General features: G+C 37.4%; 1 protein-coding gene across 1 annotated transcript in view; it reads left to right on the forward strand.

Moving 5' to 3' along the window:
- The window catches only part of ZFPM2 (zinc finger protein, FOG family member 2), a 300,634-nt gene that overhangs the window by 114,149 nt on the left and 161,314 nt on the right, over positions 1-25,171 (forward strand). Inside the window, exon 4 of the mRNA XM_075213954.1 lies at positions 11,506-11,630. Coding sequence (XP_075070055.1) covers positions 11,506-11,630 — 125 coding nt within the window. The remainder of the gene's footprint in view (positions 1-11,505; positions 11,631-25,171) is intronic.

Consider the following 25,171-nt stretch of genomic DNA (forward strand, 5'->3'; position numbering starts at 1 on the left):
AGAAAATAATTATGCTGTAACCCTTTGGAAGAAGTGCTATCTCCAGTGAAAATGGGGTTTCTTCTTTGTGTAAATAGACCCCATGCACACATTTACTTTGTCTATCCCATAACCAACACAAAATCCAATATTTGTATGTACTCAAGTGCCTAGATCTTAGATGTAATCTATATTTTATGTTTTTTTTGCACACTATAATAAACATTTGCTTCAAACATAAATTATGAGAACACTTAAATAGTTTTTGTGATCTTCAATGGGATGTGTATAATATGTAAGGTCACTGTATCCATTCGGTGAGAATGGTATCTCTCTAGAAGTGCTTCTTTGTAGTGTAATGAGTCACTGCTTTTTCTTTTTTTTTTTTTTTGCTTTAAAGCTATCATAAGTCTCTGATTAATCACTGACTCTAAAGTATGCAACATCAACATTATAAGATAAGCAGGCTGCAATACTAACAGTGCTATCTTTGACCACTAATTAATTAGTCCAGTGGATATTTCTCATCTGTTTTGTGCAAAACATTTTTCAATCTGGAAATGTAAGCATTTTTTTTTTTTTAAGTGCTCAACTTGGAAAAATTCTGATGCTTATACAAACTTTATGAATAGGGGTTTTAAGATACAATTTTTATTTTGCGAAGCTCTTATTATATATATTTTTCTCTCCTTACTGTGTTTGAATGACAGGTGCGATTGGTTGGCCTGCATTTGCCATAACTATTTGCTGCCTTTGCTTTTTGACACGTTTTTACATTTGTTAACTTTAACTTGAAATCCTTGCCGTAACTTCATATACACAGTATATATGTGGTGTGCACTGGGGTCGTGAGTTTGTTTCCCGACCAGACAGACAAAAGAAAAAGACAGTTGTCAGCGCTTATCCTTTACACTACATATCTGTGTGTATCTAGCAAAATGAAAACATGAGGTATTAGTTCATATTTTGATCAAAACATTTAAGCCTGTATCCCAGCGTCAAGGGCACCTCATTATATGCAGGTCTATCTCTGTCAGAGCCTGAGTGCCCAATTGGCTGACTAGGCTGCAGTATAGGGTGCAAGGCTATTGGGGGACTTTAAACAGATAAATATGACATTTTATATAGCCTATTATTATTATTATATTAAACTACTAAACTACACACACTATGCAGTTACACCAGTGATTGTGGGTTCCAATCAGTTATCCTTATTTTCACATCTAACATTTTGTGTTCAGCCCAGTTGGACCTAATTAGTGGACCCACTTTCTGTTTCTATGTTCTAAAACGATGACATTTATAGCCGGTTGTCCTATTTTAGGGAATATTTTATACGGGACTTCGTTATACACACAGAAAGCTAAGCCAAGAATACAAATTACTTTATGTGGAACTAGTAACATTCACAATTATATACAGTATCGGAACAATTCAGAAACTGGATTAATTTGAGATTACCTTTGTTTCATAGGGGGGAAGTTTTTTCCAATTTATGTCAGGCATCTGGTGTAGTTGAAGAAGCTGCGACAGAACTACGTAGATCCTCTAAAGTCTGGTTAAGATGATGGCTTGCACTAAGTATGTACATGCCGTAGGGTATGATAACTTATACACATATATTTGTGTAAAAGTGGTCATACCCCTTTGGGTGGGTTGGGAGTCTCAGTACCCATTTCATATATCACTGGATGGTCCCCATGATTTATATAATGAAGGTTTAATATCACAACCAGAGAAATTACTTAGAGGTTAGGCAAAAATAAAATCCTATACTTGATTATAAAAAAAAAACATATTGATTGATACGTTATAACAATACAGAACTATTGTCTCTACATTAAAGCTGGCTCTTGTACAGTGTGTGACTATAGAAGTCCAAGATCTCTTCTGCTACAACGCACATCATTCATAATCGCTGTTACCATCCATACTCATGTAAAATGTTTTTTACTTAATTGTTTTATCCATTGTGAATATAATTGAAATCGTAGCACAGATTCTTATCCATTGGATGAAAGTGCCTCTTATCTGTCCATCTTCATGTACTATATATTTAGGTACAGGCTCCTGTTTCTCGCTGCCTGAGATTAAGTTAGCTGGTGAATTGACATCAGAGAGCGTATTACCTGTACAGGCCTGGCTAAGCAGCCAACACATGAACAGAGGCCTCTGAAATACAGAATAATGATGTACTTGAAGTGTATGAGTATAACAAACTACTATTGGATGGCATGCTCAATACAGGCAGCACATCTATAGTATCTCATGTGCAATTGTCCAATAATCTAGTTTGATAAATCAGTGTTTTTTTTGTTCTGTTAATTTCAATTTGGCTTCTAAATTTGCTGACTAGCAGGTAAATTCTACAACTGGCATTGTTTAACAAACTGAAAAAGCACAATAATAAATGGACAACATTTCCACTGACCTCTTCGGAGCACAATGGTTCCAATTTTTAACATCAAATATAATATATCATCATCATCATCACCATTTATTTTATATAGCGCCACTAATTCCGCAGGGCTGTACAGAGAACTCACTCACATCAGTCCCTGCCCCATTGGAGCTTACAGTCTAAATTCTCTAACAAACACACACACAGATTTGGGTCAATTTGAGAGTAGCTAATAAACCTACTAATATGTTTTTGGAGTGTGGGAGGAAACCGGAGCACCCGGAGGAAACCCATGCAAACACGGGGAGAACATACAAACTCCACACAGATAAGGCCATGGTCGGGAATCAAACTCATGTCCCCAGTGTTATAAGGCAGAAGTGCTAACCACTGAGCCACCATGCTGCCCACAATTAACTCTTTCAGTGCCGCCGATGTGACCATATGTCTGTACACGTCCTCTCCAATGTAATCATGCATGGGAGAACTCTTGGCAAGTATGAGTGAAAGGACAGTAGATGTTACCTACATGTGGAACAAATCTTGTCCCCTGATAAGGGGAGCCTGTTGTTAGCCTTCTTGGAGTGACAGAATGTTCTACTGGTCTTCAGATCAGCCCTGGGCTGTTCCGAGATTGTTCTCTGTAAGGCTGGGTACCCACTACAGGGTTTTCAGCTGATTATTGGGTCAATCACACAATAAACGTCAGTTTGTCCGATATTGCATTAGTGTGTACTCTCCAACGATGAATGATTATCGTACCAAAGCATATTGTATGTTTTAATTTGATTTTTAAACCAGACTAAAAATGTTGGTCAACAATGGAACAATGTCCTTCCAATTCTGCTGTGGGTATGCTCTCACGGCAGTGTCCATAGATCTCTATGGAGTGTGGAGAGTTACAATCTTTTCAGCTGATGGTTATGACAGATGAAGAGCACAGATCTGAAGGCGAGTACAAAAATCATGGACACTAATTTTAAATTCTACAAGCAATGGATATTTACTTTCGGAAAACCTATAGGGGTAAATGAATCAAGCTGCAAGTTTCCAGCGGGTTTGAAAAGTAGAGATGTTGCCAATAGCAACCAACCAGATTCTAGCTATCATTTTGTAGAATGTACTAAATAAATGATAGCTAGAATCTGATTTTCAAACCCGCCGGAAACCCGCAGCTTGGTCTGAATATGTAATACAGATTTTGATGGTTAGTATGAGGTGTAAAAAGTCAGCAGACGTCTGGTAGCAAGGGGTTAATCAGTCCCATGCACACAAACAGCCTGATGCATCTTGGAATGCAACTTGTGTTTCAAATAATTGGACGTAACTTACACACACAAGCGCCTATATTCATGTACAAGCAGATCTCAAGAAACATTTCTGTTTGACCTTGGGTATAATTACGGTCTGGCTATACGTTACTTACTGTATAGAGACAGAACAGTATGCAAAATACGCATATGCATATGTGTAATATAAATTCCCACCAGAACAAAAATAATTTATAAAAATAATTTATTACTATTAATACTATAATCATTACTAGAAATATATTTAAATTACTTTTTTTTTACATGAAATACATAAATCAGGATGTGCTTAATGCGTACTGTATGTAAAATGCAAATTTGCAGTTTTTCTTACTTGCAAACACATGTCCTGGCATGCATACATGTGTGTAGTCATCACTATCAATAGGCTCTTACACCTGTCCTGTAGCTGGTGCAAGTGATACGGCTAAAAAACACATACCTGAGAGGTACCCTGATCTTAAATCGGACCTTTGTGCGTGTCGTCGCCCTCGGTATGCCCTTACTATAGACGGCCTATGTGCGTCCGCCCCCGTTACGCCCATGAAGTCGTAGGCAGTCGGAAGTGTCATTTGCGTTTGGACATGAATTGGATGCATTTGTGTTCACTGGTGTAAAATTTTGAGCATATGCAGAGCAATTTAATGCAAGATACAGAACGCAATTGGACTTAGAAAGTGAAAAACATACTTTCCTCCCAGACAATCCAGCCAGAGAAATATACAGCGGATGCTTTTAGTCTGTTCAACAAACGTTCCCGAAAGTGTTTATTTTTTAATAGGTCTAACGGGAAATTCAGCATCCTCAACATTTTAAAGCTCGGAGTCACTTTATCGAAAGAGTTTGTTTATTTTGCCATATTTCAATGCCTTAAATTTACTTTGGTATTTGTGTATCTGTTGACTATCTGCTCTAAAGTTTGTAGTTCTTAATCCATTTAAAGAGAGGCCGCTTGTAAATCCACAGGTACAGATAAGGAGTCACTGTTTGACGGAGTCTGAACCCTTTTCAAATGAAAAATGTCACTGACAGAAGGGAAAACGGAATTATATTATATAAAGGTTTTTAAAGATTTCCACGATTCCTGTGCTATCAGATAAATGTGTCATGTCCACAGACCTCGTAGCTTCTTTTTATATGTATAAGCATCAGTTAGAATCTTATAGCTGCATGGGATGAAAGAGTGTTTTTTCCTCCATAGAAGTTGGGTAGTTGAATATAGCAGGAAGGAAAAAATAAGATTACTTCTCAGACTTTAATCTATTTATTATTTACCATTGCCATGTATTTTTTATTAGTAGCAGTAGTCAACAATCATATGAAATGTGTTCAGGATAAGTCAGTTTTGTTAAGTGTCTGCAATAGTAGAATTCTCAAATTGTCTTTTTATCAGAAAGCATTGCATCATCTAAGAAGTAGATGGAGATCTAACGGTGGAAGATTTTTAGAGAAAGACGGGTACAATATAATATTTTAATAAGTTATTTTTATTTGCTATTAAGTGTTATTAATAAAAATGATTGATGCCTTTAGCGTACCACCCAATAATCCCGTTTATTGTCGGGACACTCTGCACTTCCTCCGCTGAAAAGGGGCGGAGTTTCACTAACTGGAGACGGTTCGAATGGACCGGATGGGTGGATCAGGGGGTGGATCAGGGGTGTGGTCTGTACATTCGAAAATAAAGACACGGTGGTTCACATACAGTAATTCTAGAATTTGAAACTAGGTTACAAGTTGCCTTTTGGCTACTAAAGAATTGTTGAAGTTGTAGTACAAACTTTACATTGGATCTGTGCACTTGTAAATGTGTTTAATGTGAAATACTTGGTCAAACTTTAGGAATTTTCTTGGAATGGATGGTTTGATGAAAATGTACAATAATAGATACTTAGGGCCTGATTCATTAATAGCGCAAAACGAACGTATTGTGCTTTTTTTTTAAAAAAAAAAAATGGACGGAATTTGGGCATACGCACATCCGGATGCAACTACAAGCAGATCTGATTATAATTATAATACTCTGCAGGATAAGTCCAATGTATATGTGGAATATAAAGTCCCAGCAGAATGGACAGGAAAAAAAAATATTCAATTATTGTCACCTGTTAATAATATAGTCATGTCATGAATGAAACAATTGTTTACATTTTATCTAATTGGTGCAAGTGATACAAGAGAGAAACACATACCTGAGAGATGCTCGAAGCTTGAATAGGACGCTATTGCGTGCGCTCGAGCTTGGCACTCCCTTACTTTACATTGACTATGTGCGTACGTCTAGTCCCCTACTCATTCAACCCATGAAATTGTACACTGTCATAAGTGTTCTATGTGCTGAATTGGATGTTCCTGCATTCACTGGCATATAGTCAATTTCTGGGCATGCGCAGAGCGATTTTATGCAAAATACGGCACATATCGCCATTTACGGTCCTTAATGAATCAGGCCCTTAGTGTGCTGTGAAAGTCAAAACTAGATACAATTGTCAAGCATATTATATCCATTATCTGTCACAGATATCCTGTTGCCAGCGTATATTTTATATATTCCCATTTCCAATACATAACGGGCTCTACTTAATTAATTCTTAATACTTAATTTAATTTTAGACGCTATGAAAAATTTGCTATTGTTGCTTTTCACAGTGTCAGAAAATCTTTTACCTCCCAATTTACCAAGAAAATGTCCCAAGTAATATTGGCTGGCAGCGGTAAGAGGAGTTTTCTCGCTCGCCATGAGTTAGTCCGCGTATGGTGAGGTCAGTCATGCTTCCCGTTCCAATTTCAATTTAAAAAAAGTTATTAAAGCCTTCCTCCAGGGATAATTGTCAATAGACTTCAACAGCCCTAGTTGTACCACTTAATATTGCCAACGTAAAATTCAGGACATATTTGGACACCTGCCTATCTTATCCCTTGACTGTGACCTTTTACCGGACTGTTAGGCAGCACGGTGGCTAAGTGGTTAGCACTTCTGCCTTACAGCACTGGGGTCATGAGTTCAATTCCCAACCATGAGGAGTTTGTATGTTCTCCCGGTTTCCTCTGGGTGCTCCGGTTTCCTCCCACACTCCAAAAACATACTGGTAGGTTAATTGGCTGCTATTAAATTGACCATAGTCTGTCTGTGTGTGTGTTAGGAAATTAGACTGTAAGCCCCAATGGAGCAGGGACAGTTGTGAATGAGTTCTCTGTACAGCGCTACGGAATCAGTGGCACTATATAAATAAATGGTGTTGATGATGATGACTGTTTCATGAAAACAAGGACTATTGGGTGTTTGAGGTTATAACTATTTATCAATGGCTGTATATTCCCTGTACTAATGTGATTTGGTCAGTACTGTAGACCATTGCAAGTAACTTTTTGTCCCTGGTTCTGCTGTGGGGATTCTAGTTCACTCTCTCTATGTGTATGTATACAATATATCATTTTTTCCAACATATCTTATCTGTCACTTGTACTGTAACATTACATTTTATGACTGGGGAATTCAGTTCAGCAGCATCTCTTTCTTCAACTTCCACTGTAATGACACGGTGACCTTGTATGATCACGCTTTGACCTTGTAAGATGAAGATCAGAGAGCTAGCTGCATTAGTTCTGTGTATTTGACTTCAAAATGCTGAGACAGTGCAGAGATTTAAATCTCAACTCCGCAGGATTTGGAAGTTGCACTTAGAAATAAACCGTCTGCCTTTTATATAGTCAGCGGCAGCAATTCATGCTGGCAAATCTGTATCCAAACAGATATGTGTGCCCCAGCTGTAATACTTTTATTACAGGCATATACTATGCCCCAGGGGCAAACGCAGGATCTCTAGGGGGGTGGGGGGGTTCCAAATGCTTGCCTCTTTTGTAGTCAAACTATTTTACTGTAAAGAACAAGTATATTTGAGTCGCAAAGTGTTGCTTATTCACTTAGTGTGATATGTTATCTAATAATAAGATGGCAGCTGTCTGTTAATGAATAATTAACACGTAGAGCCCACTTGTGCAGCAAGTAGTGTGCACTCACAAGCTGTAGAGTAACCACGTGATAGATGATTGGCACTTGGCTCCCCACCCTGAATGTGAGATAGCCACGTGATTGGCTGCTGGCAGCTTTTTCTGTGAGAAAGTGGGGATAGAGCGGAGAACACCTTCAGCATGCGAATGACTAAAAAAGTTAGGAGCAGTGGTTATTTTGAGATTTGTCCAGCCCTGTTATGTCATATTTACAAAAATGTAACTTTAAGCTATAATTGTTGCAACCATTTATAAGCTCAGGGCTCTGCTGTCAGTGACAGCCAGGATGTCCAGTGGAGGTACCAAGAACCATAGGATGTTCAGTGGAGGTACCTGGAACCATAGAAGTTCCAGTAGAAGGACCATGAACCATAGGAGTTACAGTGGAGGAGCACCCGGAGGAAACCCACGCAAACACGGGGAGAACATACAAACTCCACACAGATAAGGCCATGGTCGGGAATTGAACTCATGACCCCACCCCGGTGCTGTTAGGCAGAAGTGCTAACACATTAAGCACATCTATTTTGTCCAGTAGGATACTGAAAAATGAGTGTTGGGTAGACAAATAACACTCACAATGCATAAGATAACACCAAATGTAACTATGTTTCTAGCCATATAGGGGGGTATTCAATTGACCGCAAGATATTTTTTTTCCCCACAGCGTTAAAAAAAAAAAAAAAATCAACCGCGGGCTTTCAACTGCTATAGCGACCGTTTTTAGTTAGCGCAGTGCGAAAACTCATGCAATTCAATTGAAAAAGAGGGAACGCTGCCCCTGTGCGTTAACCATTTTGTTTGCGAGTTTTTAGGGGAGTGAAGGGGGGTTTTAACATGGTCATGTATAACACAAAATAAAGGATTTACATATATTAGATTGCATTACACATTGATAATATCTACATTACAGTACTTTCTTTAACATATTTTTTTATTGAACTATTTTTTTAACATAGAATCATCTATACCATGTCAAAACACATTAGTACATACATATTTGTACCAAAAGCATACATAAATATAATTAATTAGTGATTTTAATTTTTATTTTTTTTATGTTTTTTTTATTTCATTATTTTTTCACAAGAAAATCAACTTTTACATGTTAGGCATTAGTGATAAACATAGTTTAACTTTTTTTCTCTCATTATTACATGATTTCAAATAGTTTTCATAGGTTTTTTATTTTTATCACACCCTAAAGAGGTACGAGATAAAACAGCATATTTCCCTGTTTTAAGACGCCGCGTTAAAAAACAATTGAATAGCTTTTAACGCGGCTGCCTCTCGCACACCCTTTACTTTCAATAGACCTTTTACTGGAGCGCGAGAGGACCGTTTCATGAAAAAAAAACTGAGCGGTAAAAATGGAATTGAATTGCTGGTAAAGTTAACCCGCTCGAAAAAGAAAAACAGCATTAAAATGACTTAATGCGGTCTTAAAAAAAAACTCCCTGTCAATTGAATACCCTCCATAGTCTAAGAATATTGTGTGTTTTTGATACAATGGCAATCTGCTATTCCTGCATGCCAGTATATTAACTGTAAGGTGAAATTAAATGTCTTTGGGTCTGATTCATTAAGGATCTTAAATGAAGAGGTATCTTATTTCAGTCTCCTGGACAAAACCATGTTACAATGCAAGGGGTGCAAATTAGTATTCTGTTTTGCACATAAGTTAAATACTGACTGTTTTTTCATGTAGCACACAAATATCAACTTTAAATTTCAGTGTACAAATAAGATATCAAGTATTTGTGTGCTACATGAAAAAACAGCCAGTATTTAACTTATGTGCAAAACAGAAAACTAGTTTGCACCCCTTGCATTGTAACATGGTTTTGTCCAGGAGACTGAAATAAGACACCTCTTCATTTAAGATCCTTAATGAATCAGGCCCTTTGTTATCTATATTCTAACCTTTTATTTAACTTGCCCTCCTTCATTTCTGAATGCACTAGTTTTGCTGTGTACACACATGTGGCTTTATTCCAGTAGTGTAATATGTATAGTGTACAATCACACTATTCACTCACTGCAGATCAAAGAATTTAAAACATCAACATATCACTATCATGTTATACTGACAATGTGTGTGCAACATTTTGGATAGACTTGCAGACGAAATACATATTTCAAGATGTTACATTTGTACTAATATATGAATAAAATGACTTGGATTAGTAACAGTGTTTCAGAACATCTCAGAGAGTAACTTCTGCCCGGGAGAGTGTGCTTTTGGCTGAATGAGCTATGTCTGTCTGTTAAAGGCAATAGAGTAAACACAACGCCAACATGGAGACAGACACTTCAGAAAGAGTTGCTCGTGGCAAGGAGTCATTGGTAAGGAATGACACACACAGATAATCACACGGATAACTGGACAAGCAAAGCCGTGAAGTATAAACTTACCCCCGTCCAAATTATAAACTGCAGACAATCACACATGTAAGTTTGGACATTTCGGCGATCAAATCACATTTGCTTACATGTACCCAAAGAACCAGCAGAAGGGGGTAGAGATAAAATGAGTTTTGAATGATGTCAGCCTTCATGTTATCAAGTCTCTTGTCTTTTATTATGTGAGTTAATGTGCTGTGTTTCCAAATGTGCTCTGCCTGTGAACAAAAAGAGGCAGAAGAGATACTAACCCCCCAAAAATATCATATCCTTGTCTGTTTATCTTAGCACTGAATTCATTCTCTTTTAATTATGGCACCTTATTTAAGAAGTCTCTTAAACCACTTATAATTTCTTACGGTACCAAAAGAGACTTAGGGCTAGAGTTACTAAGCTGCAGGTTTCAAAAAGTGGGGATGTTGCCTATAGCAACCAATCAGATTCTAGCAGTCATTTTGTAGAAAGTAGTAAATAAATGAAAGCTAGAATCTGATTAGTTGCTATAGGCAACATCCCCACTTTTTCAAACCCGCAGCTTAGTAAATCTAGCCTTTAGAAATTTAAGTGTGCTGCAGGGTCACACCGATGGAGTATGTTTGTTAACGATAAGGAAATGTCTCTTTAATAAACATATTCCTTCAGTGTGACCCACAGATATATCATTATTTATTTATATAGCGCCACTGATTCCACAGCGCTGTACAGAGAACTCATTCACATCAGTTCCTGTCCCATTGGAGCTTACAGTCTAAATTCCCTAACACACACACACACACTAGGATCAATTTGTTAGCAGCCATACACAGAGAGAGCCTAGGGTAAATTTTGATAGCAGCCAATTTAACCTACCACTATGTTTTTGGAGTGTGGGAGGAAACTGGAGCACCCAAAGGAAACCCACGCAAACACAGGGAGAACATACAAACTCCAGACAGATAAGGCCATGGTCGGGAATTAAACTCATGACCCCAGCACTGTGAGGGAGAAGTGCTAACCACTAAGCCACCGTGCTGCCTAGTATTAAACACACAAACATGGGATAATGTACCCCTATAAAAGTCTACTAGTATGAGTAATTACATCACTCCTCTCTAAATATAAGCATATATTTTAGAAGAATTACACACACATTGCCTTCATCTATACGCATACACAAAGTTAAAGAATAGTAAAAAAAAAAAAAACAATTTTGATTTAGTTTAACAGAGATAAAATATATAATTATAATCAATTACGAGTCTGTAGACACAAGTTCTGAAGTTTTGACAACTGTTATAGTGTTATTTTGGGTTTTTTGGACTTTCGTAAATTAGGGCTTGTGAAACAGACAGGGACAGGATGTGACTGTTGTTCAAGGAAGAAGAGAGTGTTCAGCGCATGTCTCATTTTCTGTCTGCGCAGGAGAGTTGGAAGTGTTTCAGAAGGACGGAGAGCGCAGGATTCAAAGCCGACAGCAGCTTCCAGTTGGAACAACGTGGGGTCCTTTTGCTGGCAAGATGGATTTGAACAATGATAGCAACACTTTGGTATGTGGTTGTTTTTCCTTTTTTAATTAAGTCAACTATTGTACATTATCACATGACGTAATATAATTAATCCTTACATAATAAATGTTAAAAAAAACTGGATTGATGTCAAAGTCATGGAGACGAATTCTTGTAAATTGAATTATCAACATATTTTTAGTGTCGTCGATATTGGATAAAATATAAGTACGAAAAAAATGCAATGGGAAAAATATTTCCCATTGCATCTTGGCATGTGACACCTCTGGCTGACATTGCGGGATGTATCAAACCTTCTAAAAAGTAAAAGTGGAGGTTGTTGACCATAGTAACCAATCAGACTCTAGCTACCATTCTTTAGAATGCACTATAGAAATGATAGCTAGAATACGATTGGTTGCTATGGGCAACACCTCCACTTTTCTTTTTTAGAAAGTGTGATAAATCTCCCCCGACATCATGTGGATTGACTAATCAGGCCTGGCCAAACTGTGAATCTCCAGGTGTTGTGAAACTACAAGTTCCAGCATGCTTTGCCAGTAGATTGCCAGCTGATAGCTGGCAGGGTATGCTGGGACTTGTAGTTTCACAACACCTAGAAAGCCACAGGTTGAACAGGCCTGAACTAGATCACATCACTTCTATCTGCCCCATGTGGGGTAATTTAACAAAAAAAGGATGTAAAGTATGACCACACTATGCAATTGTTCTATTCTGTATTTTGATTGGTCAGAGCAAACAGTCATAAGGAATGCAAATAACCTGATAACTAAACAGAAAAGGCTTTATTTTAGAGAGTCATTGGCAGAACAGACTAAGCACATTTAGATAAGAACAATACGTTTGTCATTAACACTCGGTCATTTTTGTGCCAAGCCTAAAATAGTATCACTAGTAAAACTAAAATCGTGGGATGTGTAATAAGTGAGGGGGAAATGAAGTAAAGATGTATAAAACATATCACTGAGGCCTGTGCTAGAAAATATCAGGGTGGATTAGAAGCTCATCATATTGTGCAAATATTAGAATATAGATGTGTAACGTGTGGTTCCGACTGTCTGACGGTTCAGTGGTAAATATATGAGATTGGAGCTAGAGTACAATGCACCGCTATTACTGACCTATAGAGCATGTGTAGACCATGCATAAAAATATTATTACGTTTCACCATATGTATTTTGCATGTTTCAATAGAGTATGTAGAGTAAAAAAGAATGGAAGCAACAGAGTGCATGTCTGAATAGTACTCAATTCAAATATGTAATTTACAAATGAAAGCTGCATTCCTAACATTGCATTAAGATACATAGGGCTTGATTCATTAAGGAGAGCAAAGCATAAAAAAGAGTAACTTTGCACCTGGGCAAAACCATGTTGCATTGGACGGGAAGGTAAATTTAAAATGTGGGGACATTTATAGTTAGGGTGGGGCATGTCCCAGATCAACTTTAAATGTCAGTGTACAAATAAAGCTCCACTCCAGGAACTCCCAGAAGGGAGCTATGTGGGACAAAATTTGGGATCCTCCCAGATACTCGGGGAATGGAGGCAACTATGTATTACAAGGCATAGAGCTCTTGCGCACAAGCCTAGTGCATAATAACATTACTGTATAATTCCATACTGAAGTATTCGATTCCAATTCACGCTACCTTAGAGCACCATATTCATTTTTGGTGCATATTAACTTGGCTGCATAGTGTCCATTCCTAATGCATGACTGCTTTGCATATTATTCAACCTCATTATCCCCGATGTCCGTGTTTGTGCATGAGGTAGGGGATATAGATTATAAACTCCAACGGGGCAGGGGCTGATGTGAATGATTAAACATTCCCTGTAAAGTTCTGCATAATATTTAGGTGCTATATAAATAAATGTCAATACATAGTAATAAAGGTTTAATAAATTATCCTGCATGGCAAATTTGTTTTCCGTTCACATTTTTGCAGCAAAATAATGTAATGCTCTCATAGCAATAAGGGCATCAGGGATTATCCTACTTGCTGTATGTTAACACAGTGTAAGATACGCAGAATACATATTGCAACATAAAGTCCTATCAGACCGCATGCAAAAAAAAAAATTACTCTTAATACTATAATCATTAATATAACAATTTTTTAACATGGAATACATAAATAAGGATGTTCATAATGTGTACTGTACATACAGTCTGCTTTTATAGTTTTTATAGTGTCTCTTACTTGAAAAAACATGTTCTGGCACATATATGTGTAGTCATCACTATCAGCACTGTAGCCGGTGCAAGTGATACGGCTAAAGAACACGCACCTAAGAGATGCAGCGGTCATCACTTTAGCGCCACTGATAATTCCGGCACACATTCCAACGACAAAAAAATCACGAAGACTGTAACAGCGACCACATTATAATATCCACTGACCGTATAATAATAGACTGCCAGTATATCCGGCACTTTAAATGACCTGCACACCTCAACAGCGACTTCTTCAAAATCTGTACACTGAGAAATGACGTCGCTACTAATGGCCAGACTGCAAACGCCGCTTTTAAAGCGACAAATCCCAGACCCACCGCCTCTATAATGTAAATGTGGGACCAATTTAGCTATCATTTTCTATAATGTGCTAAATAAATGGTAGCTAGAATCTGATTGGTTACTATGATCAACACCTACACTTTTCCATTTTAGAGGGTTTGGTATATCTAACCCTTTGGGGCATATTCAATTTTGGGCGTTATAGGCAAAAATCTTGCGGCTTACACACTATTATGACGGTAATAGTGCGTGGAAATACCGGTATTACGGTACTTTTCTCGCTGGATTTCAGCTCGCGGCTCAGGGAGCTGCAAGCTGAAATCCAGCTTACTATTACCGTAATACCGGTAATAGTTTTAACGCCGCGGGGAAACGAAAGAATTGAATATGCCCCTTTGTGCCCTTAAAAGCGAAAATCATGGATTTGGTAAATTACCCAAAGCTGGAACCTTTGTGTCTCAAAAGCTTCCAAAATATAAAACCGGTTCATTTATATATCATTCTTTTTTTTTCCACCAATAATTTGACCCTGCTCTACTTAATAAAAATGTCAATGACTAAACACACAATTTCTGACCTCATTGAAGCATACTTATGTACTATCAGTGTATAATTGATTTAATGCTTTTATTCACACTATGTACATAGTAGACATCCTTAATTTGAACAGAGTGCATCATCTATGCTAGTAAGGTAGCCAGTTACTCTCTAGCCAATCGATCCTCTCTGTTTAGCAGCTTTATATATACTAATCCTGGCTGTGAATCATGTAAGTTGAAATGACTTTTCAGATGTGAGACCTTTTAACAAAGGACATTTAGAAGGTGCTTGGTGAGAAAAGCTCCTTACCCTGAGCTGTTAGATGCCACAGATTGCACAAAGGATTCAGAGGCTGCTGTTAATGACTATGGATGCTTGTCCAATGCACATCAACACCATACAAGACCATCGTCTTTAAACAGTTTTCCAATGAAAAGGAGTAATTTGACTATTAGCAATAAAACAACAATATGTATGTGTAAGAGAATATTGTTTAATTCATAACATAATGTATAAAAATATATATATTCTTACCCCAAGCATAGAAAAAATATAGGAAGTCCTCCAATATAACACTGACTATGTAGGAAAATCCTGTTTTTGACATTAGCCAGATTAAGCTGGATAGGGTCTGGAATAATCTGCGTCCATTTTTGAATGCATGTTTGGTATGTGTTATTGTTGATTGCTACTATTTGTCTTATGTTGCCATTGTGATTGTGTTTTTACTGTGAATTAATCTGGATCACTAATATAGTCCAAAGGTCCTGATACTGTAACTCTTTAGAAACTTGTTTTCTGTTTATCTCTTCCCTCCCGCTAATTTGAAATTTCACACATGACAACATACCTGATTTAAAAATTGGGGCACACTTAACCACACCCCCTATCCTTTCTGATATTGCTTTTATATGCCTTGCTATTCCCCCTACTGCCCAGTCATGGAATTGCATTGCTCTGCAGGCTGCAGCAAAGTGTGCCGCCAATATATACAGGTAGAAGAGAGTAAGAATTCTATAGGTAATAAAATTATTGTGAATTTATTACTGTATTGTATCAAAATCAGTGTCAATCGAGTTGAAAAATAACAAAGAAGATGAATTTGTTTGTCATTAACAATATGCATTACTTTTTATTAATTGCATTACTATTATTTTATTTTATTTTTATAGATGTACTCATCAGTTGTCAGTATAAAGTGGTCATTTGTTATTGTGTTATTTTGTTTTGTTTTTGTCTTGGAAACATTGCTGCACAGTAGGATACTAAATAGATTCAGCTTTGTTAAATGAACATATGGTAGCTTCAGAGGTCCCCTCTTATTATATATATATATATATATATATATTGATTGAACATAAGTTAAAAGACTATTTCTCTGAATCCCCACCAAAGTCTCGAACACTTTAGTGTCGCGTGTATAACTTGTATTTGTTTTACACGATGTTGGGGGAAGTTGTGAGGTTTTTACATGTGCTCTCTTTGATCTACAAGCAGGCCACTGGGAATAAGTTCAATGCGAACACTTCAATAGACTATTGTCAGCTGTGTGATGGAAATACTGTGATTAGAGACCTAAAAAAAGCATTGTAAGGGGCTTCCAGGATCCTAAAATATGTCTGGTGACACTATTGTCATCACATGGACCTCTGTATATACAGTTTTTTTTTTTCTTCTTTTGCACAAAGATGCTTTAAATAGCATATCCCCTCATGTGGCCGGTATCTCTTCATATGAATAGCAAGAAGTAAAATATAAGTTTATCTGACGGAATGTGATCTAAGGTGGCCTTTACTTCATTGTGGCAATAGGGCCTGTAATTCATGAGTCTAACACACTAAGAAAGGTTAACACTTATTCCATATTACTGTAACAACTGTATTTAATATTATGATTGTTTTGTATACCTAGGATCATCATCATCAGCAGTTATTTATATAGCGCCACTGATTCCGCAGCGCTGTACAGAGAACTCACTCACATCAGTCCCTGCGCCATTGGAGCTTACAGTCTAAATTCTCTAATATACTCACACACAGACCGAGAGAGACTAAGGTCAATTTGATAGCACCCAATTAACCTACTAGTATGTTTTTGGAGTGTGGGAGGAAACCGGAGTACTCAGAGGAAACCCACACAAACACAGGGAGAACATACCATCTCGCCACCGTGCTGCCTCACTTAACCCACTGCTGCTTGAAGTGCAAACCTAAAATTGCACATTAATTCCATATACAAATGAGAGCATAGCCACCATAACCATTCAGGGGGGACTGTCCTGATTTCTGCAGCAAAAAAAAGGGTGGAGCTTCCCGATTTAAGGATTGAGAGGCATTTTTGTGGGTGTGGTTTAGTTGGATTGGGGCGTGACCTAAAGCGTTAGAAGGTGTACCAATGTAATATTTGTATGTATTATAAAATGCAGCTAATTCAGACAACAGCAACAAGAAAGGGTGCATTTACATATCCTAAGCTATTGAATTTGTGGCTCCTCAAAATCTTGGTGTCCTTAGACAATTCCCTCATTATACCAATTTTATGGTGTACACCAGAAACATTGGATCCAGCTGATTTAAACTAACGCAGATTTATAAATCTCTCAAAATATTGGTTGCTAATTAACCTTTAAGTAGACACCAATATGATCATTGTGCCAAATCATATTTTTAAAGCTTTATGAACTTGGATGTCAGTTATTTCTGCCTTTCTTCTCTTCTAACTTTGTCAGGTGAATGGAGGGCAGATGAAATGTCACATAGAGATTAATGGTCTATACGGAGAGTTTTTGGTGCATTGCAAGCGGCCATCTTGGCAAGGTCTACTGGTGAAGGGAACATGTTCTACTCTGCCCCTCCCACTTTTCTGTCATCTGCATTAGTAACACCGGGCACCGCACCAGCATCTCCGCATAGAGAGCAATAATCTGATATGTAACTAGAGGAGAAATAGATTAAGTAATGACGGTGTGCAATGTAAAAGTGAATCTTTAAATAAAAACGTTGCTATTGTGCAGTGATCTAAAAGCTCTGTTATATTAAAAGTGTAAAGATTATGTTGCTCGGTTGAAAAACAAAAGGTAGAGATACTCTTAATGAGAATGACCTCCGATAAGCCCCCTCTACACTTATATTATGGCAGAGACTTGTCCCTCCTGGCTCATATACAATGATAAGCCTGCATAGGTATAGCGGTACAGAAAGACAATGCATACTCCTATGATACCATACATGCTCCTATGATACCATACATACTCCTATGATACCATACATGTTCCTATGATACCATACATGCTCCTATGATACCATACATGTTCCTATGATACCATACATGCTCCTATGATACCATACATACTCCTGTGATACCATACATGCTCCTATGATACCATACATGTTCCTATGATACCATACATGCTCCTATGATACCATACATACTCCTATGATACCATACATGTTCCTATGATACCATACATGCTCCTATGATACCATACATGTTCCTATGATACCATACATACTCCTATGATACCATACATACTCCTGTGATACCATACATACTCCTATGATACCATACATGTTCCTATGATACCATACATGCTCCTATGATACCATACATGTTCCTATGATACCATACATGCTCCTATGATACCATACATGCTCCTATGATACCATACATGTTCCTATGATACCATACATGCTCCTATGATACCATACATACTCCTATGATACCATACATGCTCCTATGATACCATACATACTCCTATGATACCATACATGTTCCTATGATACCATACATGCTCCTATGATACCATACATGCTCCTATGATACCATACATACTCCTATGATACCATACATACTCCTATGATACCATACATGCTCCTATGATACCATACATACTCCTATGATACCATACATGTTCCTATGATACCATACATACTCCTGTGATACCATACATGCTCCTATGATACCATACATGCTCCTATGATACCATACATACTCCTATGATACCATACATGCTCCTATGATACCATACATACTCCTATGATACCATACATGCTCCTATGATACCATACATACTCCTATGATACCATACATACTCCTATGATACCATACATACTCATGTGATACCATACATGTTCCTATGATACCATACATACTCCTATGATACCATACATACTCCTATGATACCATACATACTCCTATGATACCATACATACTCCTGTGATACCATACATGTTCCTATGATACCATACATGTTCCTATGATACCATACATGCTCCTATGATACCATACATGCTCCTATGATACCATACATACTCATGTGATACCATACATGTTCCTATGATACCATACATACTCCTATGATACCATACATACTCCTATGATACCATACATACTCCTGTGATACCATACATGCTCCTATGATACCATACATGTTCCTATGATACCATACATGCTCCTATGATACCATACATGCTCCTATGATACCATACATGTTCCTATGATACCATACATGCTCCTATGATACCATACATACTCCTATGATACCATACATGTTCCTATGATACCATACATACTCCTGTGATACCATACATGCTCCTATGATACCATACATGCTCCTATGATACCATACATACTCCTATGATACCATACATGCTCCTATGATACCATACATACTCTTATGATACCATACATGCTCCTATGATACCATACATACTCCTATGATACCATACATACTCCTATGATACCATACATACTCATGTGATACCATACATGTTCCTATGATACCATACATACTCCTATGATACCATACATACTCCTATGATACCATACATACTCCTATGATACCATACATACTCCTGTGATACCATACATGCTCCTATGATACCATACATGTTCCTATGATACCATACATGCTCCTATGATACCATACATGCTCCTATGATACCATACATGTTCCTATGATACCATACATGCTCCTATGATATCATACATGCTCCTATGGTACCATACATGCTCCTATGATACCATACATGCTCCTATGATACCATACATACTCCTATGATACCATACATACTCCTAAAAAAGAATGTGGCTCTGTTTGTGTAGGCGCCATAGTATGGATAAGGTTAAATACTGAAACTCTACTTATTATAATTTTAACTTGCTCAAACAGGCCCCCATATATGTATAAGAATGTGGGATTCCCTTGCGGAAAATCACCTCTTACCTGAAGCCAACTTGCACCTTGACTCCATAGTACTTCCATCCAGCCAATAATATGATGTTTTCCTTCGAAGAACCCTCCCTATTTGCTATACTGTTTGTGGGAGGACACGTTTGATGAAGATAGGGTTATAATAAATGGTGGTTTAGTGTTTACCTTTACCCAGTTCTCAGTTTATTACAAATAAGCATGTTATCATACAATGCGGCCAGTAGAATGTGGCTATTGAGGATATTTCATTTAAAATCATGCTGAAATGGCAGGAATGGTTTATCTTGGAAATTTGACACAGATGATTGTTAAAATGTAGAGGTGTACCAGAGGTGATCATCGGCTGAAAGGGAAGAGAAAGAGCCAATGCCAGCACACTAGCTATCAATAGAGGGGTAATTGGCCACATTGTTTATTATGATGACCATGCAGTCATACAACACCTATGCTTTGAAATAGCATCACTTCCGGGAGCAGACAGTGAATGGATGAAGAGCAAAAAGTACTGAGGTATGCACTTATAGACCTACATTGCATCAGCCAATAAGGTACAAGTGTTCTCATGGGGTATTATATATATATATATATATATATATATATATATATATACTTTTATATATATGTATATATATATCTATGAATATATATAGATATATAGATAGATAGATAGATAGATAGATAGATAGATAGATCTGTATAGATATATAGATAGATAGATAGATAGATAGATCTGGATAGATAGATAGATAGATAGATAGATAGATAGATAGATAGATAGATAGATAGATCTAGATAGATAGATAGATAGATCTGTATAGATAGATAGATAGATAGATAGATAGATAGATAGATAGATCTGTATAGATATATAGATAGATCTAGATAGATAGATAGATAGATAGATAGATAGATAAATAGATCTAGATAGATAGATAGATAGATAGATAGATCTGGATAGATAGATAGATAGATCTGTATAGATAGATAGATAGATAGATAGATAGATCTGTATAGATATATAGATAGATAGATCTAGATAGATAGATAGATAGATCTGTATAGATATATAGATAGATAGATAGATAGATCTGTATAGATATATAGATAGATCTAGATAGATAGATAGATAGATAGATAGATCTAGATAGATAGATAGATAGATCTGTATATATATATATATATATATATATATATATATATATATATAGTATATGAACATGTTTTGTGTCTTTTGCTGTAAATATTGTTTTCCGATGTGTGTGTGTGTATCTATGTGTGTGTGTGTATGTGTGTATGTATGTGTGTATGTATGTGTGTATGTATGTGTGTGTATGTGTGTATGTGTGTATGTGTGTGTGTGTATGTGTGTATGTGTGTATGTGTGTATGTGTGTGTGTGTATGTGTGTATGTGTGTATGTGTGTGTGTGTGTTATGACTGATACATAGAAGTAACTGTAATTCAGTAAATCATCCGACACCATAATGTCATTTAAATAAATGGCTGCCCAAGTGTATGGAGATCTGACAACATATTTATGGGTTAATAAATATTTAACACAGTGTCTCAGCTCTGCACTTTATTAAGAAAGATGGAAAATGTATCTGGTAGCGACGTGTCACATGTGTTCATGTTTTTGCTCATAAAGATGCAGTATATTGAGATATTGATCTCTTCCCTAATACATTTTCTGGAGACAATACCAGGTAAAGTGATTTTCAAGAGCGGACTCAAATGGCCTTGCGTGACCTTTCTGCCAGATCCCACAAAATCGTCAGCCTTTATAGCTTGTAATATATGATAAGTATTGGAGTCCTCTGTCGTCGGATAGAAAAGGAGTCGGAGTCATTAAGTAACGCATTGCAGAACATTTTTATTTCATGTTTGGGTTTTTTCAGAGCTTTCTCCTGAGCTGTATTTGTCTTGATAAGTACATTTGTATAGTGTATATTGTTGCTTGTTCTGTTCATCAGTCTGGCTTTAAACAGTTGTTTGGGTGTGGTATAAAAACAACCTTTTTTTACTCACTTCTACTGTTTATGATCAAATGCTGTTTATTGCAGAACTACGAGTGAAAGGTCTTCATGTCTCATTCGAGCTTATATAATCTGGACAAAATTACCTATTTTTATACCGCCATACATCGCTGGAGGTTTAGTATTCCAAACCGCCACATTTACTGATTTGCTATTTGAGGCTGGGATGTTAATTGTATGGCGTTGTATGGCGAATTGAACACAGCTAAACCCCTGGCGTTTTAGTCAAAACCGCCATCAAAACCGTATGCTGTTTGAGCTATCTTTCCATTCAAAATATAAGAGAAGGCACCATTGACTCATGAATTATGGGGTCATAATTATATCAAGGGGGCAATACTGTTTTATTGTTAATGGGAACTATAATTATTTATTATGCACACATGGGGCACTATATAGAAATGGGTTCAAATCAGCGCTCCCTAAAATGTGTTCTAATATAGCAGCCACTCGGGATAAGGAATGAGGGACAGGAAAAATGGGGATAGAGGGGACAGGGATGGATATTGGGTGAAGGGTAGCTCAACCCTCAACCCTATAGATGATTTCAATAGTAATATTCCCCTGGGCGCTTATGGGATAAAGATGGCTAACCGCATATAGCATGAGTATTGAACATTTATTCAAACATTTGTAAAAATTGAGTTGCAACAATATAAGCGTGGTTCACAAAGCATACAGATAATAAACAGAACACCAACTGGTATGTTATACAAAGATGCTTGTAAATATCAGAATTGCTCAGATATTATTGTCCACAATTGTAGAATCCTGTGAGAAAAAACTCCCACAATGCCAATGCTTTTATGGCTAAACAATGTCAGTCCATATAAAAGTGCTGATTATTTGTATAGTCCTTAATTGAGAATCTGGGCAGATTTGTCCATTGGATAAAGGCCAGAGATAGCGGCTGGTCATCGGACTTACCCTTGAAATGGCAATTCTGATATTTACAAGCATCTTTGTATAACATACCAGTTGGTGTTCTGTTTATTATCTGTATGCTTTGTGAGCCACGCTTATATTGTTGAACTGTTATTTTAGTTGCAACTCAATTTTTACAAATGTTTGAATAAATGCTCAATACTCATGCTCTATGCTTTTAGCCATCTTCATCCCATAAGCGCCCAGGGGAATATTACTATTGAACACATGGGGCACTACATATTGCCCTCATAATATAATAATACAATAATATTGCCCCTTGATATAATGAAAAATAACTTGTATTTTGTTCATTTTCAGCCATTTTGTTGGTGGTTTGGCCTTTAGTAAATACAGCGGTTTAGTAAATCTACTTCCAAGTGGTATTTAGAAAGTGATTGTATGCGCTAAAGTAGGTCTGGCGAACTTGTGGCTCTTGTGTTGTGAAACTACAAGGCCCAACATGCTTTGCCACAAGATAGCTAGACAATAGCTGGCAGAGTATGCTGGGACTTGTAGTTTCACAACATTCGGAGAGCCACAGGTTTTTCTAGGCCTTCTCTAAAGAAATTATGAAGTGAAAAATTTGCCTTTAGCAAACACCTTGGTCCTTATTTAAGGTGCAGTGCAAAATCCTCTTTAGCAACATCATGTGCCTTGATTTGCCTAGGTAACCTTCCACCTTAGTGAAAAGGTTTGTGGAACAATGTGGTGAAGCTTGCTAGAGTTTTAGAGTTTCTGATCCCACTACACGTAATCTTATTTTTGGATGTTACAATAGAGAGTGTGTTAGTGAAGATAACCCACATTCAGCATCAGACGAAGCAGAATTTTGCTGCCAGACAGCTGCCATCATCTTCATGTACCATACTTGCCCGGAGGGTAGACAAATGCGTAATGTTACAGCAAAACTATTCGGGTCATCGTGCACCAAATGGTGGGACCATGGCCATGAGATCCATATTGAATCGTGTTATCAAGGGATCCTGGAGTCCTGGAGTTTGTGAAGACACGCGCTTATCCATACACATAGCTGTGGGTATACAGAAAAATGGTTTATGCTGCCGGGAGAAGATGGGCGTGTGGGGCCGGGCTCAGAAAAATAGCGTCATTTTGGCCCCGCCCCGTGTCGTAATGACGCAAATTCCGCGATTTCCTGAGAATCGCTGCATTTTATATCTAATTCTGCCCACTTCACTAGGAAGTGGGCAGATGCGGGTGGCTGCCATTCTCTCCCGGGAGTCCGGGAGACCCAACCGGAATCCGGGAGTCGGCGAGTATAGTCTGCAATGAGCCTTTTTGTCTTTCAGTCTACCATGTGGTCAGGAGTTGCATAGTATCCCTAAAGTTCAGCTTCTTTTCTTATTACAGTGAGTGACTAAACTCTCATCTGTTGGTTGTATCTGTAACACAGGCAGCATAAAAGTCCTCCGTTGAGAATCACAAGGTCCTTTGTACTCGTAACAAAATCACTGCTACCCCTGTGCAACTCCACACCAGAATACAGCAGGGTTTCCAACACTCCACTTTGTTTGGAGACAGCTTCAATTACCGATAGCCATTGACGATAATTACTTGTTTTACTATAGCGGATCTCTGATAATATCATGTGGAGGAGATTGTGATCTTATCCAGAACTATTCAGTGACACTCCTTCTGTTATACGCCGGCCCCGATAAGATCATGCCTGTTAGGATCAGACATTAGTTGGAATCAATATCTGAAAATGTGTCTGTTTGTGCTTAATCACAAACTTAGTGTAAGGGTCAAAGTGAGATCATTTGCTGGATGAGATTGCACAGCTTCTTCATCTTGTCATAAAAATGTGTTCTTTCCAGGGCGTGCTGTTAAAATAAGGAAACAGCATCCTATTTTTTTCCCCCCACTTTGTTAGGATGAAACACAAAGCAGACTTTAACCGCTTGCTTACCTCTGAACAGCCAGCGTTATATTGGAAGACTTAAGCTCCAAATTTTGGATCATATTTGATCTGCAGTTTCTCTTATGATTTTCAAATATGTGCAGATTTATATAACATCTGGAGGCAGATATATTATCCTGCAAGGAATACATGTATTTTAGGAAAAACAATATTTTGCCTGCTGATTATTTCTAAGACTTTTAACTCAAAATAGATAGAAACAAAAGCAACTTTTACATTTCAATAGTACTTTTTGTTGTGTATCGCTGCAAATTTAAAGCATGATATTCATGTTTTATTTTCACAAAAGTACACAATAGTGTACGTACGACACAGAGGTAGGTGGTATAGATTTTTGTTATGAAAAGTTCACAGTGTGTAGACAGTTTTCATTAGACTACTGCGT

Source organism: Mixophyes fleayi, chromosome 5 (assembly GCF_038048845.1).
Source record: "Mixophyes fleayi isolate aMixFle1 chromosome 5, aMixFle1.hap1, whole genome shotgun sequence".
Classification (NCBI taxonomy): domain Eukaryota; kingdom Metazoa; phylum Chordata; class Amphibia; order Anura; family Limnodynastidae; genus Mixophyes; species Mixophyes fleayi.